At 56.1% G+C, this 15,162-nt stretch overlaps 4 protein-coding genes across 6 annotated transcripts in view; 2 read left to right on the top strand and 2 right to left on the bottom strand.

The window, feature by feature from the left end:
• The first annotated feature begins 771 nt into the window (after positions 1-771).
• On the top strand, positions 772-2,542 carry LOC103586292 (partitioning defective 6 homolog alpha). Its single transcript, XM_008567534.1, has 3 exons — positions 772-851; positions 1,229-1,451; positions 1,668-2,542. The coding sequence occupies exons 1-3, from the start codon at positions 789-791 to the stop codon at positions 2,420-2,422; spliced, it is 1,041 nt and encodes a 346-aa protein (XP_008565756.1). The 5' UTR covers positions 772-788; the 3' UTR covers positions 2,423-2,542.
• A 174-nt stretch (positions 2,543-2,716) lies between these two features.
• On the bottom strand, positions 2,717-6,224 carry ENKD1 (enkurin domain containing 1). 3 transcript variants are annotated; one of them, XM_008567526.1, is made up of 8 exons: positions 6,186-6,224; positions 5,868-5,967; positions 5,583-5,777; positions 4,820-4,995; positions 3,693-3,818; positions 3,421-3,584; positions 3,186-3,322; positions 2,717-3,095 (listed from the first exon to the last, which is right to left on the bottom strand). In XM_008567526.1, the coding sequence occupies exons 2-8, from the start codon at positions 5,950-5,952 to the stop codon at positions 2,935-2,937; spliced, it is 1,044 nt and encodes a 347-aa protein (XP_008565748.1). In that variant the 5' UTR covers positions 5,953-5,967; positions 6,186-6,224; the 3' UTR covers positions 2,717-2,934. The 3 variants fall into 3 exon arrangements, with proteins under 3 accessions (XP_008565748.1, XP_008565732.1, XP_008565741.1); XM_008567510.1 differs by having other exon boundaries at positions 3,421-3,818; XM_008567519.1 differs by having other exon boundaries at positions 3,421-3,818; positions 4,850-4,995.
• A 257-nt stretch (positions 6,225-6,481) lies between these two features.
• Positions 6,482-8,255, top strand: LOC103586265 (chromosome unknown open reading frame, human C16orf86). Its single transcript, XM_008567498.1, has 5 exons — positions 6,482-6,586; positions 6,812-7,038; positions 7,181-7,189; positions 7,378-7,595; positions 7,695-8,255. Exons 1-5 carry the CDS (start codon positions 6,482-6,484, stop codon positions 8,102-8,104), a joined length of 969 nt encoding a protein of 322 aa, XP_008565720.1. The 3' UTR covers positions 8,105-8,255.
• Positions 8,256-13,121: 4,866 nt separating this feature from the next.
• Positions 13,122-15,162, bottom strand: part of GFOD2 (glucose-fructose oxidoreductase domain containing 2) — an 11,853-nt gene continuing 9,812 nt past the window's right edge. The window contains exon 2 of the mRNA XM_008567487.1: positions 13,122-14,675. Within this exon, the coding sequence (XP_008565709.1) occupies positions 13,777-14,675 (899 nt within the window). The 3' untranslated portion in view covers positions 13,122-13,776. The remainder of the gene's footprint in view (positions 14,676-15,162) is intronic.

The raw sequence follows: 15,162 nt of genomic DNA, 5'->3' as shown, positions 1-15,162 counted from the left end.
GGATCGCAACCCTCAGTGTCGCCCCCGTACCGGACCGTCCCGGCAACGGGATCGCAACCCTCGGTGTTGCTCCCGCGCCTCGCTCAGCCAGTGAGCGGGAACAGGTCTGTATGTGGGATCCGAACCCTCGCGGGAGCGCCGCCGCGCTTCTCAAGCGGCGCACTATAGCAGTGCGCCACCGGGCCGGCCCCAACGGCCCGTTTACTCTTATCGGGGCATTTCTCCGAGCAGCGGCCCGGCGTTTGACCGTTGGTAAAGACTCCTATAATACCTGAAAGGAAAGAACCAAGGGCTGACCCGGATGGAGAGGAATCCGGGGCCGCAGGCTCTTGTGAGGGTGGTCCGAGCAGGTTGGCGCGATGCCACTTCAGCCCCGTGTGATCCCCGAGGGGTTCAGCAAATTTTATTATGACTCAGTTTCTTTATCTACAAAATGCGCAGTCTTGTAAGCCCAGTGGAAATAACAAGTACACAGCCCTCGATAAATGTCACTTCCCTCACTCTCCCCTCGGATTGGCCGAGCCCCCTCCCTCGGCTCCCGGGACGCGCGGACCTAGCGTAATGACGTCAAAACAGAGGACGACTCTTCACCCACACCTCCGTTTCCTAGGAAACATGGACTCCGCGTTCCACTCTCCATCACCGCCCCCTTGACGTCATGGTCCGGATGGTAGGGCGGGGCGAGTGCTACAGCCAGGGGCGGGGAGGCGCGGGCGTGCCGGCCGGACTGTGCACCTGCGCTTCGGCGGGCCGCTTGGGGCACCGTCCCCGGCCCGCCCAGCCCCGCCATGGCCAGGCAGCAGAGGACTCCGGCGCGCAGTCCCGATAGCATCGTCGAGGTGAAAAGCAAAGTAAGGGCACCTCCGGCCCCGGCCTCGGCCTTAGGCACTCCCAATTCCCTCTTTCTCCCTTCCCGGCTCCTTGGTCCCCATCATCTCTTTCTCTCCTCCATCTTCCGCTTCCCATTCTGCTTTTCTGCTCGCCTTCCCCTATCCATCTTCCTTCCTTCTACTGCTAGCTTCCAGAGTCCCTCTGTGCCCTGGGTACCTGGAGGGCGGGGAAAAGACCTTGGACAGCGTCCCTTGCACTGGAGCTGAGGTCTGGGCTTAAGGCTGTAGCTTTTGCGGCAGCCCTTTCTTTCCTATCCCTACCAGCCTCGGACCTGTGGTGAGAAAGGGGCGCAGGCTCCGCCCTGACCTTTTTTTATCCCCCCACCCCCGGTCTCCAGTTTGACGCTGAGTTCCGACGTTTCGCACTGCCCCGCGCTTCGGTGAGCGGCTTCCAGGAGTTCTCGCGGTTGCTGCGTGCGGTGCACCAGATTCCAGGCCTGGACGTGCTGCTTGGCTATACGGATGCTCACGGCGACCTGCTGCCCCTCACCAACGACGATAGCCTGCACCGGGCCCTGACCAGCGGGCCTCCGCCACTGCGCCTACTGGTGCAGAAGCGGGGTGAGGAGGATGGGGTACAGTGGGCAGCCTCTGTGGGGTAAGGTGATGGGGCAGGTCTACAAGGGTTAGTCCATGCCCAGGGCGTCCAGGCTTCACCCTCTGCAGTCCCTGACCTTCTCCTGACCTCTAAGTGGTAGGAAATACAGTGCCCCCTGTAAAGGGCCCAAGTGGGAGAGCAGGGTCTCTGATCTCAGCACCACCCCCCCTCTCCTGCAGCAGAAGCTGACTCCAGCGGCCTGGCTTTTGCCTCCAACTCTCTGCAACGGCGCAAGAAAGGGCTCCTGCTGCGGCCAGTGGCACCCCTGCGCACCCGGCCACCCCTGTTTATCAGCCTGCCCCAAGACTTCCGCCAGGTGTCCTCAGTCATAGATGTGGACCTACTGCCTGAGACCCACCGACGGGTCCGTCTGCACAAGCACGGTTCAGACCGCCCCCTGGGCTTCTACATCCGAGATGGCATGAGTGTGCGCGTGGCTCCCCAGGGCCTGGAGAGGGTTCCAGGCATTTTCATTTCCCGCCTGGTGCGTGGAGGCCTGGCTGAGAGTACAGGGCTGCTGGCGGTCAGTGATGAGATCCTCGAGGTCAATGGCATCGAGGTGGCTGGGAAGACTTTGGACCAAGTGACAGACATGATGGTTGCCAACAGCCATAACCTCATCGTCACTGTCAAGCCCGCCAACCAGCGCAATAATGTGGTGCGTGGGGTGTCTGGGCATCTGACAGGGCCTCCCTCTGCAGGGCCTGGGACTGCTGAGCCTGATAGCGATGAAGACAGCAGTGACCTGGTCATTGAGAACCGCCAGCCTTCCTGTTCTAATGGGCTGTCCCAGGGGCCTCCATGCTGGGACCTACACCCTGGCTGCCTACTTTCTGCTGCCCGCACCTCTCTGCCCTCCCTGGATAACCAGGAGCAGGCCAGCTCTGGCTGGGGGAGTAGCATCCGAGGAGATGGTAGTGGCTTCAGCCTCTGACAGGCAAGGATGCAGCCCCTTACCACTCTAGGGACATGGCAAGGACTTCCCAGTGGCGGTTTCAGCTTGCTCACAGGGCCCTCTCAGCCTGGGGAACATTAAAGGTTTTCTACAGATGCAGTCATGGTCCTTCTGTGTCCCAGCCCCAGCCTTCTCCCTGATCTCACAGCTTGCCTTGTGCCCTGAACAAAACAGGAATAATAAGGGCAGCAGGAGAGCTTCCTGCAGTCAAGCAGCAGGAGGGCCACCGGGCTTGGCATTTCTAGGGTAAGAAAACCTCTTATGAAAACAAACTCCACTGTGTACAATAGGTTTAATTTTGATAAAGGGGTTAAAAGGCTGGGATGGCATTTCTGCAGCACCTGGTGGCTGGGAAGAATGCTCTAGGGATACTGCCCACCTCACAACTCCTATCTTTAGACCTCCAATTAAAGATGGGGCCTGACCCTGCCCTTTGCAGCCATGTGGCGATCCTCAGCATGGACCTCCCTGCCCTACCCCCACAAAGGGGCTCAGGCATCCATCTTCACGAAGACTTTGGGTCGGGAAAAGATCTTGATGGCCTCTTCTACCTGTACCAGCTTCCGGTCCAGCTCAGCACGGTGGCCCTGGGCTCTTAGTGAGTCTGCCCCAGCAGGCAGCAGCACCAGCTCACGGAGCAGCTGGCTCTGGCCTATAGGGGGACCAGGAACAGTGATTGCTGAGCAGGGGTGCATGGTCCCCAGTGGGCTCCCCATCCAGACTCCCTTACCCAAGTACTCACTCTGGAGCAGATTGCTCAGTGTCTCCAGCCGCTGGTCCTCAGGCATGCAAGTGTGGCCAGGGGGCACGGCAGGATCTGGCTGGCTATGCTGGCGGGCCTCAGCCTCCCGCCGCCACAGATCCCTGCGCTCCAACAAGCTGTGGATGCACAGGCTCAGGGTTGATGACCCTGGGCAGCGATTGCTCCCACCCTCCACAGACATCCCTCACCCTGGATGATGAACAATAAGACCTACTAATGGGGCACATGTCCCTTCTGTGTGGCATTGTAGTGCTCCTGGGCTTGCCGTTGCTGCTCCAGCACCTGTGCCAGGACCTGCAGTGAGCGAGAATGCCGCCGGGGCGCCCTCTTGGCAGCTTGGGCATTGTGACTAATGAAGTCCACACCTAGGCCTGGCGCCTGCAAGACATGGCAAGCATGATAGGGGCAGACAGCACTGTGTTGTGCCCCTGCACTCCCTCCCAGGATCCCTTTCCAACCACCTTCCAGTCCCACACATCCTCTCACCTTAGCTTTGGGACCTGGTGGGGTCAGTTGGGGACTAGGGACACGGGGCGGAGGGAGCCCAGGGCCACAGCGGGAGTGCGCCCGCAGGAAGTGGGCAGGCTCTGTCCCAGAGGCAGGACCACGTTCCTGGAAGGCAGGGCATAGCAGAAGGATCAGTCAGGCTGAAGTCAGGGTCTCAAGCCACAAAACCATGCCTCTGTCCCTCCAGCTCCTCAGGACCATTCTGTCACCATCTCTATGGGCCTCCTCTCTCTTAAAGGAGCACTTCTCATCAACATTTAAATATGTGTGAGTCTTTCACTCTTTAAGAAAATGACAAACAAAAGAAAACGACAAACCACCTCTCCTACCTCAGTCCTGGTCTAGCTACCACTCTCTTCTTCCTAGCCAAGCTTCCTGGCTCTAGACCCCCCAAGGTCACTGTTGGCTAGCCTCCAAGCCCCCAAACCCAGGGGGTCACTTCCTTGGTCTCATTGTGCTCAACCTGATCATCAATAATTTCTGGGTCTCACTCCTGAGATCCAGACCTGAATATCCATCTGCTTCCTGGACATACTCTCACCCCCTGGGAGTCCCACAAATGCTTCTGCCTCAACATGTCCATGTGTGACCTTGTCTTTTCTCTCAATCCTGTTCCTCCTTCTGAGTCCATGGATAGAAGAATGGTGCCACTATATACCCAAGACAGAACCCCACTACCATACCCCTGCCCCTGCCCTTCCCACTGTTCTCAGAAATAAAGGTTGAAAAGTGGCTTATGTCGCTCCTTATGATGTGGGTCCAGCTGACTTCTTGACCTAACCTCGTACTTTTCTTCCCTCACAGTGAACTGTCCCTAGTAGCATCCCCACTGTCCACATCCCCTCTGGTCTTGGGACATCTACCTGTGAGGTTCCCTCTCTGGAATGTTCTCTTCCACTCTCCCCTTGCCTAATTCCTATTTATCTACCAGGATCAGCCCAGCCATCACCACTTCTGAGAAGGCCCCTAATCCCACCCTGCAGCAGAGCCAGGTGTCCCTCAATCCTCTGTTACCTACTTCCCCTATGATTTTCCTCCCTCCCCATAACTCAGATTAGAGTTGGCCAACAAGATGGACAATACTTCTGGCTCCTTGAGGCAGATACCTGCAACTGGGCCTTGACCCGGGACTGCACCTTGTCATATTTGGGTGAGCGCCACAGAGCCTTCAGGGGCCTGGGTTGGCCCTGTTCCTGGCGGCCGTGCTCCTGCTCTTGGAAGCGCCTCTGGATCTCCCTGATCCGCCTCAGGTTCTCCTTCTCATGGTCTTTAGGGTTCTTCCCTGAGGAAAAGATGCTGCCACGCTTTGCCCTACATATGGCCCATGCAATCAAACTTACACTAGTTCACACACAGGCCCACACCCTGCCCTCCACAGGAAGGTCTCCCTGACCTCTCCGTCTAAGTTAGACCCTACACATACTCTACCTCATTACCTTGTTCTCTTCCTTACATAGTAAATATCTGATTATTTTCTACATTTCTATAGTGAAGTATACCATCAATCATCTCGTATATTATATTCATCTCTTCCTTTGTTTATTGTCTCCCACCTTGACTCGATGAAGGTCTATGCTTGCCTTCAAGCATTTTCCTAGCACCTGTACGGCCTGGCACACAGTAGGCACTCCATAAACAACGTTACACTGATGCATGAATGCATGAAGCTTGAGCTAGGGTTTCGTGGGGACTACCTCATTCAGTCGCCTCCTGCCAGGAGGTAGTGCATTCCCCTCTCCTTTTATGGATGGGGAAACTGAGACTCAGAGGGGCAAAGTCTGAGCCCAGATCCGGGAAGGAGGAGTAGCCGCTGTTGATTTCAGCCTTTGGCCTCCGTCTGCCTCGCTGCCCCTTCTTCCCAGCACTTACTCTTGGGAGAGGCCCCTGGACCTAGGGAGATCCCTTCGAGTTGCAGCAATACGCCCCCCACGCCACGCCAGCCACGCTCCAGTATCTCTCTGGCTCCAGAACTGATGCAGGGGCCACGGGAAGCAGTGGCATCTAGGTCCCGGTCCGAGGTCAGCAGGTCCAGCTTCAGCGCGTTTCCCTCAAGGCGCCCTTGGGCTGAAGGGCGGGACGGGGAGGAGTGTGGGGCTCAGTGGTGGAGTGGGGGCGGACCCTCAGGCTTAGTCCCCCGCAGCACCCGCAACCCACCTGAGGCCGGCCGCCGGTAGTAGTCAGGACACAGAGTAGGGTCTGGGGGGATGGGCCCGGAGATGCGGGACGGGCCCTCGCACATGCCGCCGTCACCGCGCTGCAACGGTGCACGGAGGCCCGCTGGGCTGCGCATTCCTGCCCGAACCCTCTTCCCCAGCCTCGCGCCTCCTACCTCGACCCGGACACTGACCCTACCCTCCACTCCCGGCCCTCCGGGTCCCCCGCCGCGCCCCGGTTCCCGGCCTGCGCTCGACGCCTCCGCGACCTCCCTCAGCCCACTTCCCTGACCGGTTCGCGGCCCTTCCCCCGCAATACCCAGGCACGGGCTCACTCGAGAAGTTTTGCCGCCAGCTCCTGCAACCCGACGGGAGTTGCTGTTGCCAAGCAACAATAGCTTCCGTCCCCGAGGTCAGGGGTCATGGCCCTGGCGCAAAGCCTTCTAGGGCTTGTAGTTCCAGCTGAGGGTTGCTGGAGCTGCGCAATCTCCCTTCCCAGCTCGGCCCTCGCCTCCCGGCCAGTCTCCTGAGTCAGCACAGGGTCCACCAGTCCACTCCCTCGGGTCACCCTTCCCCCACAAGCCACCGTCGAGGATCTGTTGACCCCGCTCAGCCATGGCTTCAGTAGGGGCCGAGAGGCAACCAGGGGCCCAGGAGGGGACGGCCGTTGGGCTGGCACAGCTCACGGAGGCGCCCGGTGGCCGCGCTCAGAGTTCTGAGGTGACGGTCAGTATGTGTAGCCTTCAAACACTTGGCCGCGGCGCTCTAGGGGGCCGAACACTGAGCGACCAGACCCTCCAATTGCCAGGCTAAGCTCTACAAGTGGGGAGGGCACGGGCTGGTACCCTTTATCCCGTATTTGGTGTCTAATGTTGAGCATCCAGTTACTGATCCCTATATCCTTTTCTTGGCCATGGTGACTAATTTCCTGTGTGTCACCTCTAGTGTCCAGTGATGGGAGACCAGTGCCTGGTGCCAGCCCAGGAGGCCTGCCGGAGCCAGGGTGAAGACAAGTGTCTACCAGGACATGCCTCAGAACCAGAACTCCAGGAGGAAGGACTCAAGCTGGGGGAAGAGAGGCACAAGCCGGAGGTGGAAGCACTAGAGAGAGGCCCCAGGCCTATGGCCTCCATTGTGAGGCCCAGTCACAGTCCGAAGAGGAAGCTGATCAAGTGAGGGGGCTTTCAGAGGAAGGAGATACAGAGCTAGCGGGGTGGGGCTCACCCCAGTAGGATTCCTAAATCCTGTACTCCTGCAAGGCAGATTCCTGTCCCCTGCCACTACTATCACTCTCCATCCTTTCTGTTCTTCAAGAGCCCTGGCGTAGGGAGCACCGAGAGAGATGGAGCCTCAAGGTCTTGTAGGGCCTGGGGCCTCACTGACAAGGAAAGGGACAAGAATCTAGCCCCATGGTGGTGGGTAGGTAGTACTATTCCCTAGGCTCAGGGCAGGGGAGCCAGGGACCGGAGGCTGACTCCTCAGGCCTCTTGTTCCTGGCTCTGGTCCCCTAGCCGCCCAGGGCCTAGCCACCATGTCCATCCTAGGGCCGAAGCTGAGGTGACACCAGGGCTGCCACTGCAGAGGGATGAGCCAGAGGGTAGCCACAGTGAGCCCTCGCCGTCTGCCAAACAGCACAAAAAAGCCAAGAAGCGCAAGAGTCTGGGGGCTCCCATGCTCCCAGCTGTGGCCAGCACAGTGTCTGCACCCTCAGAGACCTTGGGGCTGGAGCGTGAGTGGCATGCCGCCCCTGGGCCTTCCTTCTCCCCCTGCCTGCTAGACCCGACGTGGCACAGCCTGGTGCTCAAGCCCCTGCCCTGGGTCCCTACAGGAAAGGCCCAGCGCCTGCGGCCCCTGTACCAGTATATCAACTATGGCAACCCTGAGCTGAACCAGGGAGGGGAAGGGGACAGAGAGGCTGAGGCTGAGGTGCAGCCTGAGTTGGAGCTGACCCTGGTTCCTGAGGAGGCAGGTGTGGAGCAACTACAGGCCTTGCTGCTCGTGGCAGGTGAGCTGGGCTCAGGCCTCGCTTTGACCTGCCACAATGTGTTAGTCCCCACCGCCTTTACCCTGGATCCCCTAGGAGATGAGGCTGGAGAGGAGCCTGGGGTTTTTCCCAGCTTGGGGGTGAGTGGCTGCCTCAAGGCTGAGATGGATAAGTCAACCCAGGTGGACATCAACAAGATACTGAGTGTCTGCGCGGCTCCACTTGTACCCCCGCTCTCTCCTCAGTACAAGTGACTGTCCCACCCCACTGGTGGCTCCCCTTCCTGCAATCCTGAACCAAGGCAGCAGGCTGTAGGCCAAAGGCCTCAGGTGGAGGGATAATTTTAGCCCCTGCTCCCACTTGGCATCTTGGTCTCACTGAAAATAAACATTTTTCCTTTTTTAAGACTTGTGGTTCCCCAAATATAATGGCTGAACTGGGAAAGATGCCAGGAAGAAGGGTGGAGGACTCACCAGTGTAGGGTTTAAAGCCTGACTGGTCATTTGGATCAGCTGGACCTTAACAAATTACAGATTCCTGAGTGCCATCCCATACCTAATTGAATGAGAAGGGAAGGAAGGTTCTGTGTATTTAAAGGCTCCCTGATGAATCTGAAGGCCAGACAGGCTAACAGTGGGGGATGAAGGGAGAGGTGAGGAGGAAGAACTTGGGGCAGAGAAAAGAAAGGGTCTGTCAGGTCATGGGAAGCAGATGGTTGGCTCTGCTCCCTATTCCCCAGGGGAGGGGCCTGCATTTGGTCTGACTTTGAAGAGACCAGCACTTGGGATCCCCTCCTGAGGTAGCAGAGTTCATTTGCCTGCCCCAAAAGTGGCAGGTTTAGAATGTTTTCCATTCATTGCCAGATCACAGCTGGACCAGACCTTGCCCAGTGGGTGGCCCCTGGTGACAGGTTGTCAGTTCCTTTCTCCCTAGCAGGCAGGGGGTGGTGGGGGCAGTGAATGTACTCCCTGGAGCCACCAGATGACTGCTGATTCCAGCCCTCAGGGGTCTCTGGGAAGCGCTGGCCAGTGCTGGATGTTTTGCAAACACTCACATTCTGCTGCCTCCTGGTCCTCCTGTGTGTCCCTCAAGACACCCTGAACATAGGGAATTCTGAATTAAATTGATAATTTCTCTTCCCTCCATCCCGCTTTTCCTCCTGTATCTCATCTATGCAATTGTTCAAACCAAAATCCTGGGTGTCACCCCAGACCCCACCCTGTTCTTTGCTCCTGACTCCAATAGGCTAATCAGGCATCACAGTCAGTGAATCTCCGATCCAGAGCCTCTCAGCTCCCACAGTCAGCGCCTTTGCCTGGGCCACTGTCATCTCCAGGCAAGAGCCTGACTAGTCTCACTGCCTGTGGTTCAGTGGCCCACCGATCCATCCAGTGGCCCTTGCTACACCCACCTGAACTCCTGATGGTGTCACTGCCCCTCTAGCATCCTGCTCCTCTTACCACAGCTACCTTAGAACTTTTCAGTGTCTTCCTGTAATTGCCTAATCAGCCACACTTTTTCTTACCTTCACTCTCTGCATGTGGGGCTTCCCTTGCCTTAAACACCTTTATTCTCTCACCCCTCCACCTGGCTAGTGCACACACACACCCCTTTAAAACCTCAGGGCACCCTACATCCTGCTGACCAGGCAGCACCCAATGTTGTCCTGCATTGGAGTATCCACATACTGTCGCTGTAGGCTACCACTATCTTTGGGACTAGACTGACCTCCACAGGGGCACACATCATTGCATCACATCCACCTAGCAGAGGGCCCTCATAAGAAGCACCAGGATAAGGAGACCGAGGTGAGGGATGGAGGATGCTGCAGAGAGGGGCGGGCCAGAATCTGAAGGGCTGAGGCCATCCAAAGTCCACAGCCATGTGTATAGTCCCTGGAATAATGGCCCGGCAGGGTCACTGGAGGGAGTGGGTGGGCAGGCCTAGGAGGAAGAAACAGAATGAAAATGGTCATGGTCTCCTCTCCTGGCATTGTCCCAGGCTGCTCCCTCCTTTGGGGTGTCACTTTGATGCCCACTGGCCCCATCGCAAGGCCACAGGACAAGCTGTGGGTTCAGGACATTTATTCCTCTTTCTGCATACGGACTTCCCTGAGTAGTGATTAGACCATCCCAAGCGGTCCACAGGGGCCATGCAGACTGAATCTTGTCCATAGGGATAAGCACAGATTATTCAGCATTTTTCAAAGGTAGAGGGCCCTTCAAGATGGCTGAGGAAGCAGAGTCCTGATAGACTTGTTTAGACAAGGGTGCATGATAGAAGGTACAGAAAGGAATGAGTCACTACTGCTCCTAGAAGTTCACTCTAAAGGGGAAAGGCTGAGGTTGCCAATCAAGGAGTCATGTCTGACTAAGGATGAAGGCTGCAGGACCACAGGTGGTGGGGGTGACTGCCACTTCACCTAGGGGGAAGTGGTAATGAGACAGCCCTGCAGCTGATTACTGAAGGAGAGAGTTGGTGCCTTCCAGGCAGAGGATATACGAGGGATCCCTGCTAGTGTGGAAGATGCCAGCCTCGGGCAAGAGGGCTGCTTGGAATGGCTGAAGCAGAGGGCATGGCCATCAGCAGGTCAGGTTGGGCAAGTCCGGGGGGAATAAGAAGTGGACAAGCAGGGATTTTGGCCCGACAGTTTGGAGAGGTTGCTTGGGCAGCAGTGTGACATGCAGAACGGGGAAAGTCTGGGGACAGGGAGGTGAGGAAGCAGCTGCCACTGTCTCAGCAAGTACCAAGCCTAGATTTGTTGGAGGTTGGAAAATAAGCAACAGGTATTTTGGAAGTGCTCTTCTTTTTTTTTTTTTTAAAGATGACCAGTAAGGGGATCTTAACCCTTGATTTGGTGTTGTCAGCACCATGCTCACCTGATGAGCTAACCGGCCATCCCTATATGGGATCCGAACCCACGGCCTTGGTGTTATCAGCACCACACTCTCCCGAGTGAGCCACGGGCCGGCCCTTGTCTTTTTTTTTTTTTTACTGACCGGTAACGGGATCGCAACCCTCAGTGTTGCGCCCGCACCGCGCTCAGCCAGTGAGCGGGAACCAGTCTCCACATGGGATCCGCACCCTCGGCGGGAGCGCCGCCGCACTCCCAAGTGGCGCACTCTCCAGTGCGCCACCGGGCCGGCCCAGGAAGTGCTCTTCTGATTGCTGTATCAGAGAGGAAAATCTAACTGCATTTTCACTGGCCTGGAAAAAATTTGATGGGAGGAAGAGTTGCTAAGCATCTTGAGATTTCGGAAACAGGTCCCAGGAGATGCTGCTGCCTTCGTCCAGGAGAGGGCGCTGCAGAACAAGCCTAGAACCAGTAGCTCCCTGGGCTACAGGCATCTGGGTCACTTCAAGGCATCTTTCCTCCTCATTCCCAATGTGGGACAGACCAGCTCTGATGCCTAGGAGATATGATGGTAAAGATTTCTCTTTTTTTTTTTAAAAAGATGACTGGTAAGGGGATCTTAACCCTTGACTTGGTGTTGTCAGCACCACGCTCACCCAGTGAGCCAACCAGCCATCCCTATGTAGGATCCGAACCCGTGGCCTTGGTGTTATCAGCACTGCACTCTCCTGAGTGAGCCACGGGCCGGCCCATGATGGTAAACATTTCTGAGGGATGGGGATGATGCATTCCTCTGGCCATGGACCTGGGCTCTGGGGTGCCCTCAGAGGACCTGGGGTCCTTCACTAAGTGCTGCAACCTTCCCCAGCACTTCTGTGCACCTGTCTCTGTAAACAGTAGAGTCCTCTAAAACCCAAGTGCCCCTCTGGGTTGGCAACATGGCTCTTTCTTATGTAGGAGTATCTGAGTCAGGCTAGTGTTTTCTTGGTCAATTCCCAAATCTAGGAGGGACCACAGCATCCTAGTAACACACAGAGGAACTGACACAGAGTCATAAGAACAAGGAGCAGCATCTCCATTAACTGTCAGCATCCTGCCGGGTGGTGGGCTCTTTCTGCACTTCACCTCCTAGTTCGGGTCAGGCTGAGATTCCTGCTGCAGGAAGGGACAGGGAGGGGTATGCCTGGGATTGAAGAGTCTAAAGATTCACAAGTGCTGGGATGAAGTGTGGTTTAGGGTCAGGCTCTGTAGTCAGATGGTCCTGACCAGGTTGCTGGCTCCATCACTTACAACTTACAGGAGGTAAGTAACTTTGCCCGTGTGCCTCAGTTTTCTGATCTGAATAATGGGAATATTAAAAGTAGTACCTTCATAGAGTGGTTTGGAGATTAAATGAAATATGTATGAAGTGTTTATCCTGGGGGGCCCAGCATGCAATAAGCACACTCCAATGCTAACTCTCGTTATTTTACCTCACAAGGACAATGTTTGAAACTAGGACACTACAGGAAAACAGTCCTGGTGACTTCTTTAAGAGATGCCAATGGCCGGCCCGTGGCTCACTTGGGAGGGTGTGGTGCTGATGTGGGAGAGTGCGGTGCTGATAACACCAAGGCCACGGTTCAGATCCCTATATAGGGATGGCCGGTTGGCTCACTTCAGAGAGCATGGTGCTGACACCACCAAGTCAAGGGTTAAGATCCCCATACTGGTCATCTTTTTTTAAAAAAAAGGATGCCAAGAGGAAGAGGAAGCCCTCCTTGAGCCTTTCTGGCAAGGAACCCAAGGTGGGGAAAAGAAAAGAAGGTTAGACTAGGGAACAGGGTTTAGCCTAGGCTTAACAATCCTGGCAGGCCGGCAAAGGAAACAAAGGTAGGGGAGGGCATGTGTCCTTTTTTATCACCCCACCCCACCTCTGACATGGTTAAAAGGCTCCTCTATGCAGAAGTTAATAAAAAGCATAACTGGTGACTGCCATCTGGGTCAGGCACTGTTCAGCCAAACCTGCTCCAAGGGGCAGTGAGTGGGGCCCTTCCTCTTGAAGCTCATCCCAGCCAGACTCCCTGAGATCACTCCTCACCTCCCCTCTCTGAGGGCTCTCCTGGGCCTGAAGAGGCCCCAAACTCTCCCACTACCTGCCTGAAATGGCGGGCCCAACAGGAGCCCGTTAGGAATTCTTGAATCCTGCTCTCTGAGGAAATACTTTTCTCTGAGGACTCCTGGAATTGGGCCATGAGGGAATAAGCTGGGAGATGAGGGTGGGCAGTGGCAGGAGACTGTGTGGCCCTTTAGATGATGATGGATCCACAGGTGGCTCAGAGCTGATGTGTGGCAGCAAAGAAAGAGAAAATCTACAACAGTAAACAAGCCTTTCATTATTAAAGAAACCCAATCTACCAAACAAAAAACACATGCTATGATGTCATATTTTCTGGTTTATTTATTGACTTTTATCAGATGTCCTAAAGCACTCCCTTGTCTCCTGTCTGCCAAATCAGGAGCCCTCTTCCCTAAGTCAGATAGCCCCTGAAAGGTCACCTAATAAATGAAGGGCCCTACTTCCCGTTAGGGAAGGGTCAGCATGGAGGCTAGAAGGGCCTGGTCATGTAGGAGGGTAGGAGAGGATCCCTGAGGGATGATTTGTTGCCCTCACCATTCCTGAGATGACCCAGCCCAAAAAAGGGCATGGAAACAAGGCTTCTGGTCATTTCTCCTCAGGCCTAAGGAATCAGCCAGGCTGGCTTCCTGTGCTTTCTTATCCTGGTAGGACCACAAGTCAGGCAGAAGAGCCCATAAATCCTCACTAGCATAACCTAGCAGCACCTCTGCCCTGCACACGTTGCTAACCCTCGGTGCCACGGCCAGTAATGCCCATTGCCCTGCAAGTCTGAGGGGTAAATGAACCATTGGAGGGGGCGTTTTCCTAGGGCCGCCCTCGGCTTCACACAGCCCCAACCCAGATGACTCATTAAATGAAAGACATTCTCTCTCTGCTACAGTCAAGCCCCCCATCATGGCTCCTGGTCCCCTCCCTGGTCCCTTTGCCCTGTGGCAGCGAGCCCAAACACAGGCTCATAAGTTATTTCGCTGAAGCGCCTCACACAGGTTCTGGTTGGTGTCGGGCTCCTCCATCAGAACCTCCACAGTCTCCCACTCCCCAGATCGGCTTGACCTTTTGATGGCGTCCACCACACTCTGCATGTACAGCCCATCCTCAAATGAGGCGGCCATGGAGACAGGGGTGTGGTCCCAGGTGCGGCGGTCCCCCTGCCCCTGGAAGGATTGGCGCAAGGCCTGCACCATGTAGACCATGCCCTTCAAGTAGAGCAGTGGGACATCCTGGGGCCCCTGCTCAAGTAGCCCTGTGCCCACGGCCAGTGAGTCCCTCAGTAGCAGCTCCTCTTGTGTGGCAGAGTTCTTCTGCCCGTAGAGGTCAGCTCCCCGGGCAACAAGGCGTCCCGCAGAGCCCACCACCATGACCTCATGCACAAAGGCACCTGGCATGTTGAAGTTGAGTGTCACAGTGCTGCACACACCCCCACTCATGAGCATCTGGAAGAAACAGAAGTCATCACTGGTAACATGCCGGATGCCGCGGATGGCAGCATTCTGCCTCACAAAGGTCTTGAGCAGCCCGTGCACTTTCTCAGCTCTCCGGCCGGTCAGGTGGGTCAGCAGGTCCACAATGTAGGTGCCCATGGTGTGTAGGCCCCCACCACCCATGAGTTCATCACAGATCCAGCCGTAGCTGGGGCTGAGCAGGCTGCCCGAGTAGACACGGGCGTCGCAGATCATCACTGCGCCCACATAGTGCTCTGCTATCAGCTGCTTCATGCGCACGAAGGCAGGCAGGAAGCGCAGCACATTCCCCACCAGGCTCATCAGCTGTGGGTAGTAGCGTGAGGCTGTCACCATCCGGAAGGCATCCACAGATGTTGCTGCCTTCTCACAAACCACATTCTTCCCAATACCTGAGAATAAAACATAACAGGAAATCTGAAAGTTCCAAAGGGTTTACACTGGGGAAAATATCTTTTCTCTGAGGCAGATGAACCCAGGAAGGCCTCCTATGGGACCAGAAGGTGGCCTGGAACAAGAAGCAATGTGACTCAGCTTGGACTAAAAACAATGCCCAGTGACTGGACTGGAGAAAGAGTCATGGGTTGGAGAAAGAGGAGTAGGTTCTTAAGGGAAAATGAAAGGAGGAGTGGCAGAAGACCACAACCAGGACTAGCAAGTGAAGAGAGGTGATATGATGGTTACGTTTTGGTGCGTATTTGGCTAGACAGTGGGGCCCATCAACACCAGTCTAGATGTTGCTGTGAAGGTATTTTTTTTTTCCTTTTTGTCTTTTTTTTCATGTCCGGCAACGGACCGCAACCCTCAGTGTCGCGCCCGTACCGGACCGGGACCGGCAACGGGACCGGCAACGGGATCGCAACCCTCGGTGCTGCGCCC

This window comes from Galeopterus variegatus, unplaced genomic scaffold (genome assembly GCF_000696425.1).
Source record: "Galeopterus variegatus unplaced genomic scaffold, G_variegatus-3.0.2 Scaffold18, whole genome shotgun sequence".
Taxonomy (NCBI): Eukaryota; Metazoa; Chordata; class Mammalia; order Dermoptera; family Cynocephalidae; genus Galeopterus; species Galeopterus variegatus.
This window is presented reverse-complemented; position numbering and strand designations above follow the sequence as displayed.

Excerpts from the sequence above, each read along its gene's own strand:
- LOC103586292 (XM_008567534.1), top strand. The coding sequence starts at position 789 with ATGGCCAGGCAGCAGAGGACTCCGGCGCGCAGTCCCGATAGCATCGTC. Across the intron at positions 852-1,228 it reads TCGTCGAGGTGAAAAGCAAA|TTTGACGCTGAGTTCCGACG; the intron begins GTAAGGGCACCT and ends CCCGGTCTCCAG. Across the intron at positions 1,452-1,667 it reads CCTACTGGTGCAGAAGCGGG|CAGAAGCTGACTCCAGCGGC; the intron begins GTGAGGAGGATG and ends CCTCTCCTGCAG.
- LOC103586265 (XM_008567498.1), top strand. The coding sequence starts at position 6,482 with ATGGCTTCAGTAGGGGCCGAGAGGCAACCAGGGGCCCAGGAGGGGACG. Across the intron at positions 6,587-6,811 it reads GCCGCGCTCAGAGTTCTGAG|TGTCCAGTGATGGGAGACCA; the intron begins GTGACGGTCAGT and ends TGTCACCTCTAG. Across the intron at positions 7,596-7,694 it reads AGAGACCTTGGGGCTGGAGC|GAAAGGCCCAGCGCCTGCGG; the intron begins GTGAGTGGCATG and ends GGGTCCCTACAG.
- ENKD1 (XM_008567510.1), bottom strand. The coding sequence starts at position 5,952 with ATGTGCGAGGGCCCGTCCCGCATCTCCGGGCCCATCCCCCCAGACCCT. Across the intron at positions 3,819-4,819 it reads GGGTCAAGGCCCAGTTGCAG|GAACGTGGTCCTGCCTCTGG; the intron begins GTATCTGCCTCA and ends CCTGCCTTCCAG. Across the intron at positions 3,096-3,185 it reads ACTGAGCAATCTGCTCCAGA|GCCAGAGCCAGCTGCTCCGT; the intron begins GTGAGTACTTGG and ends GTCCCCCTATAG.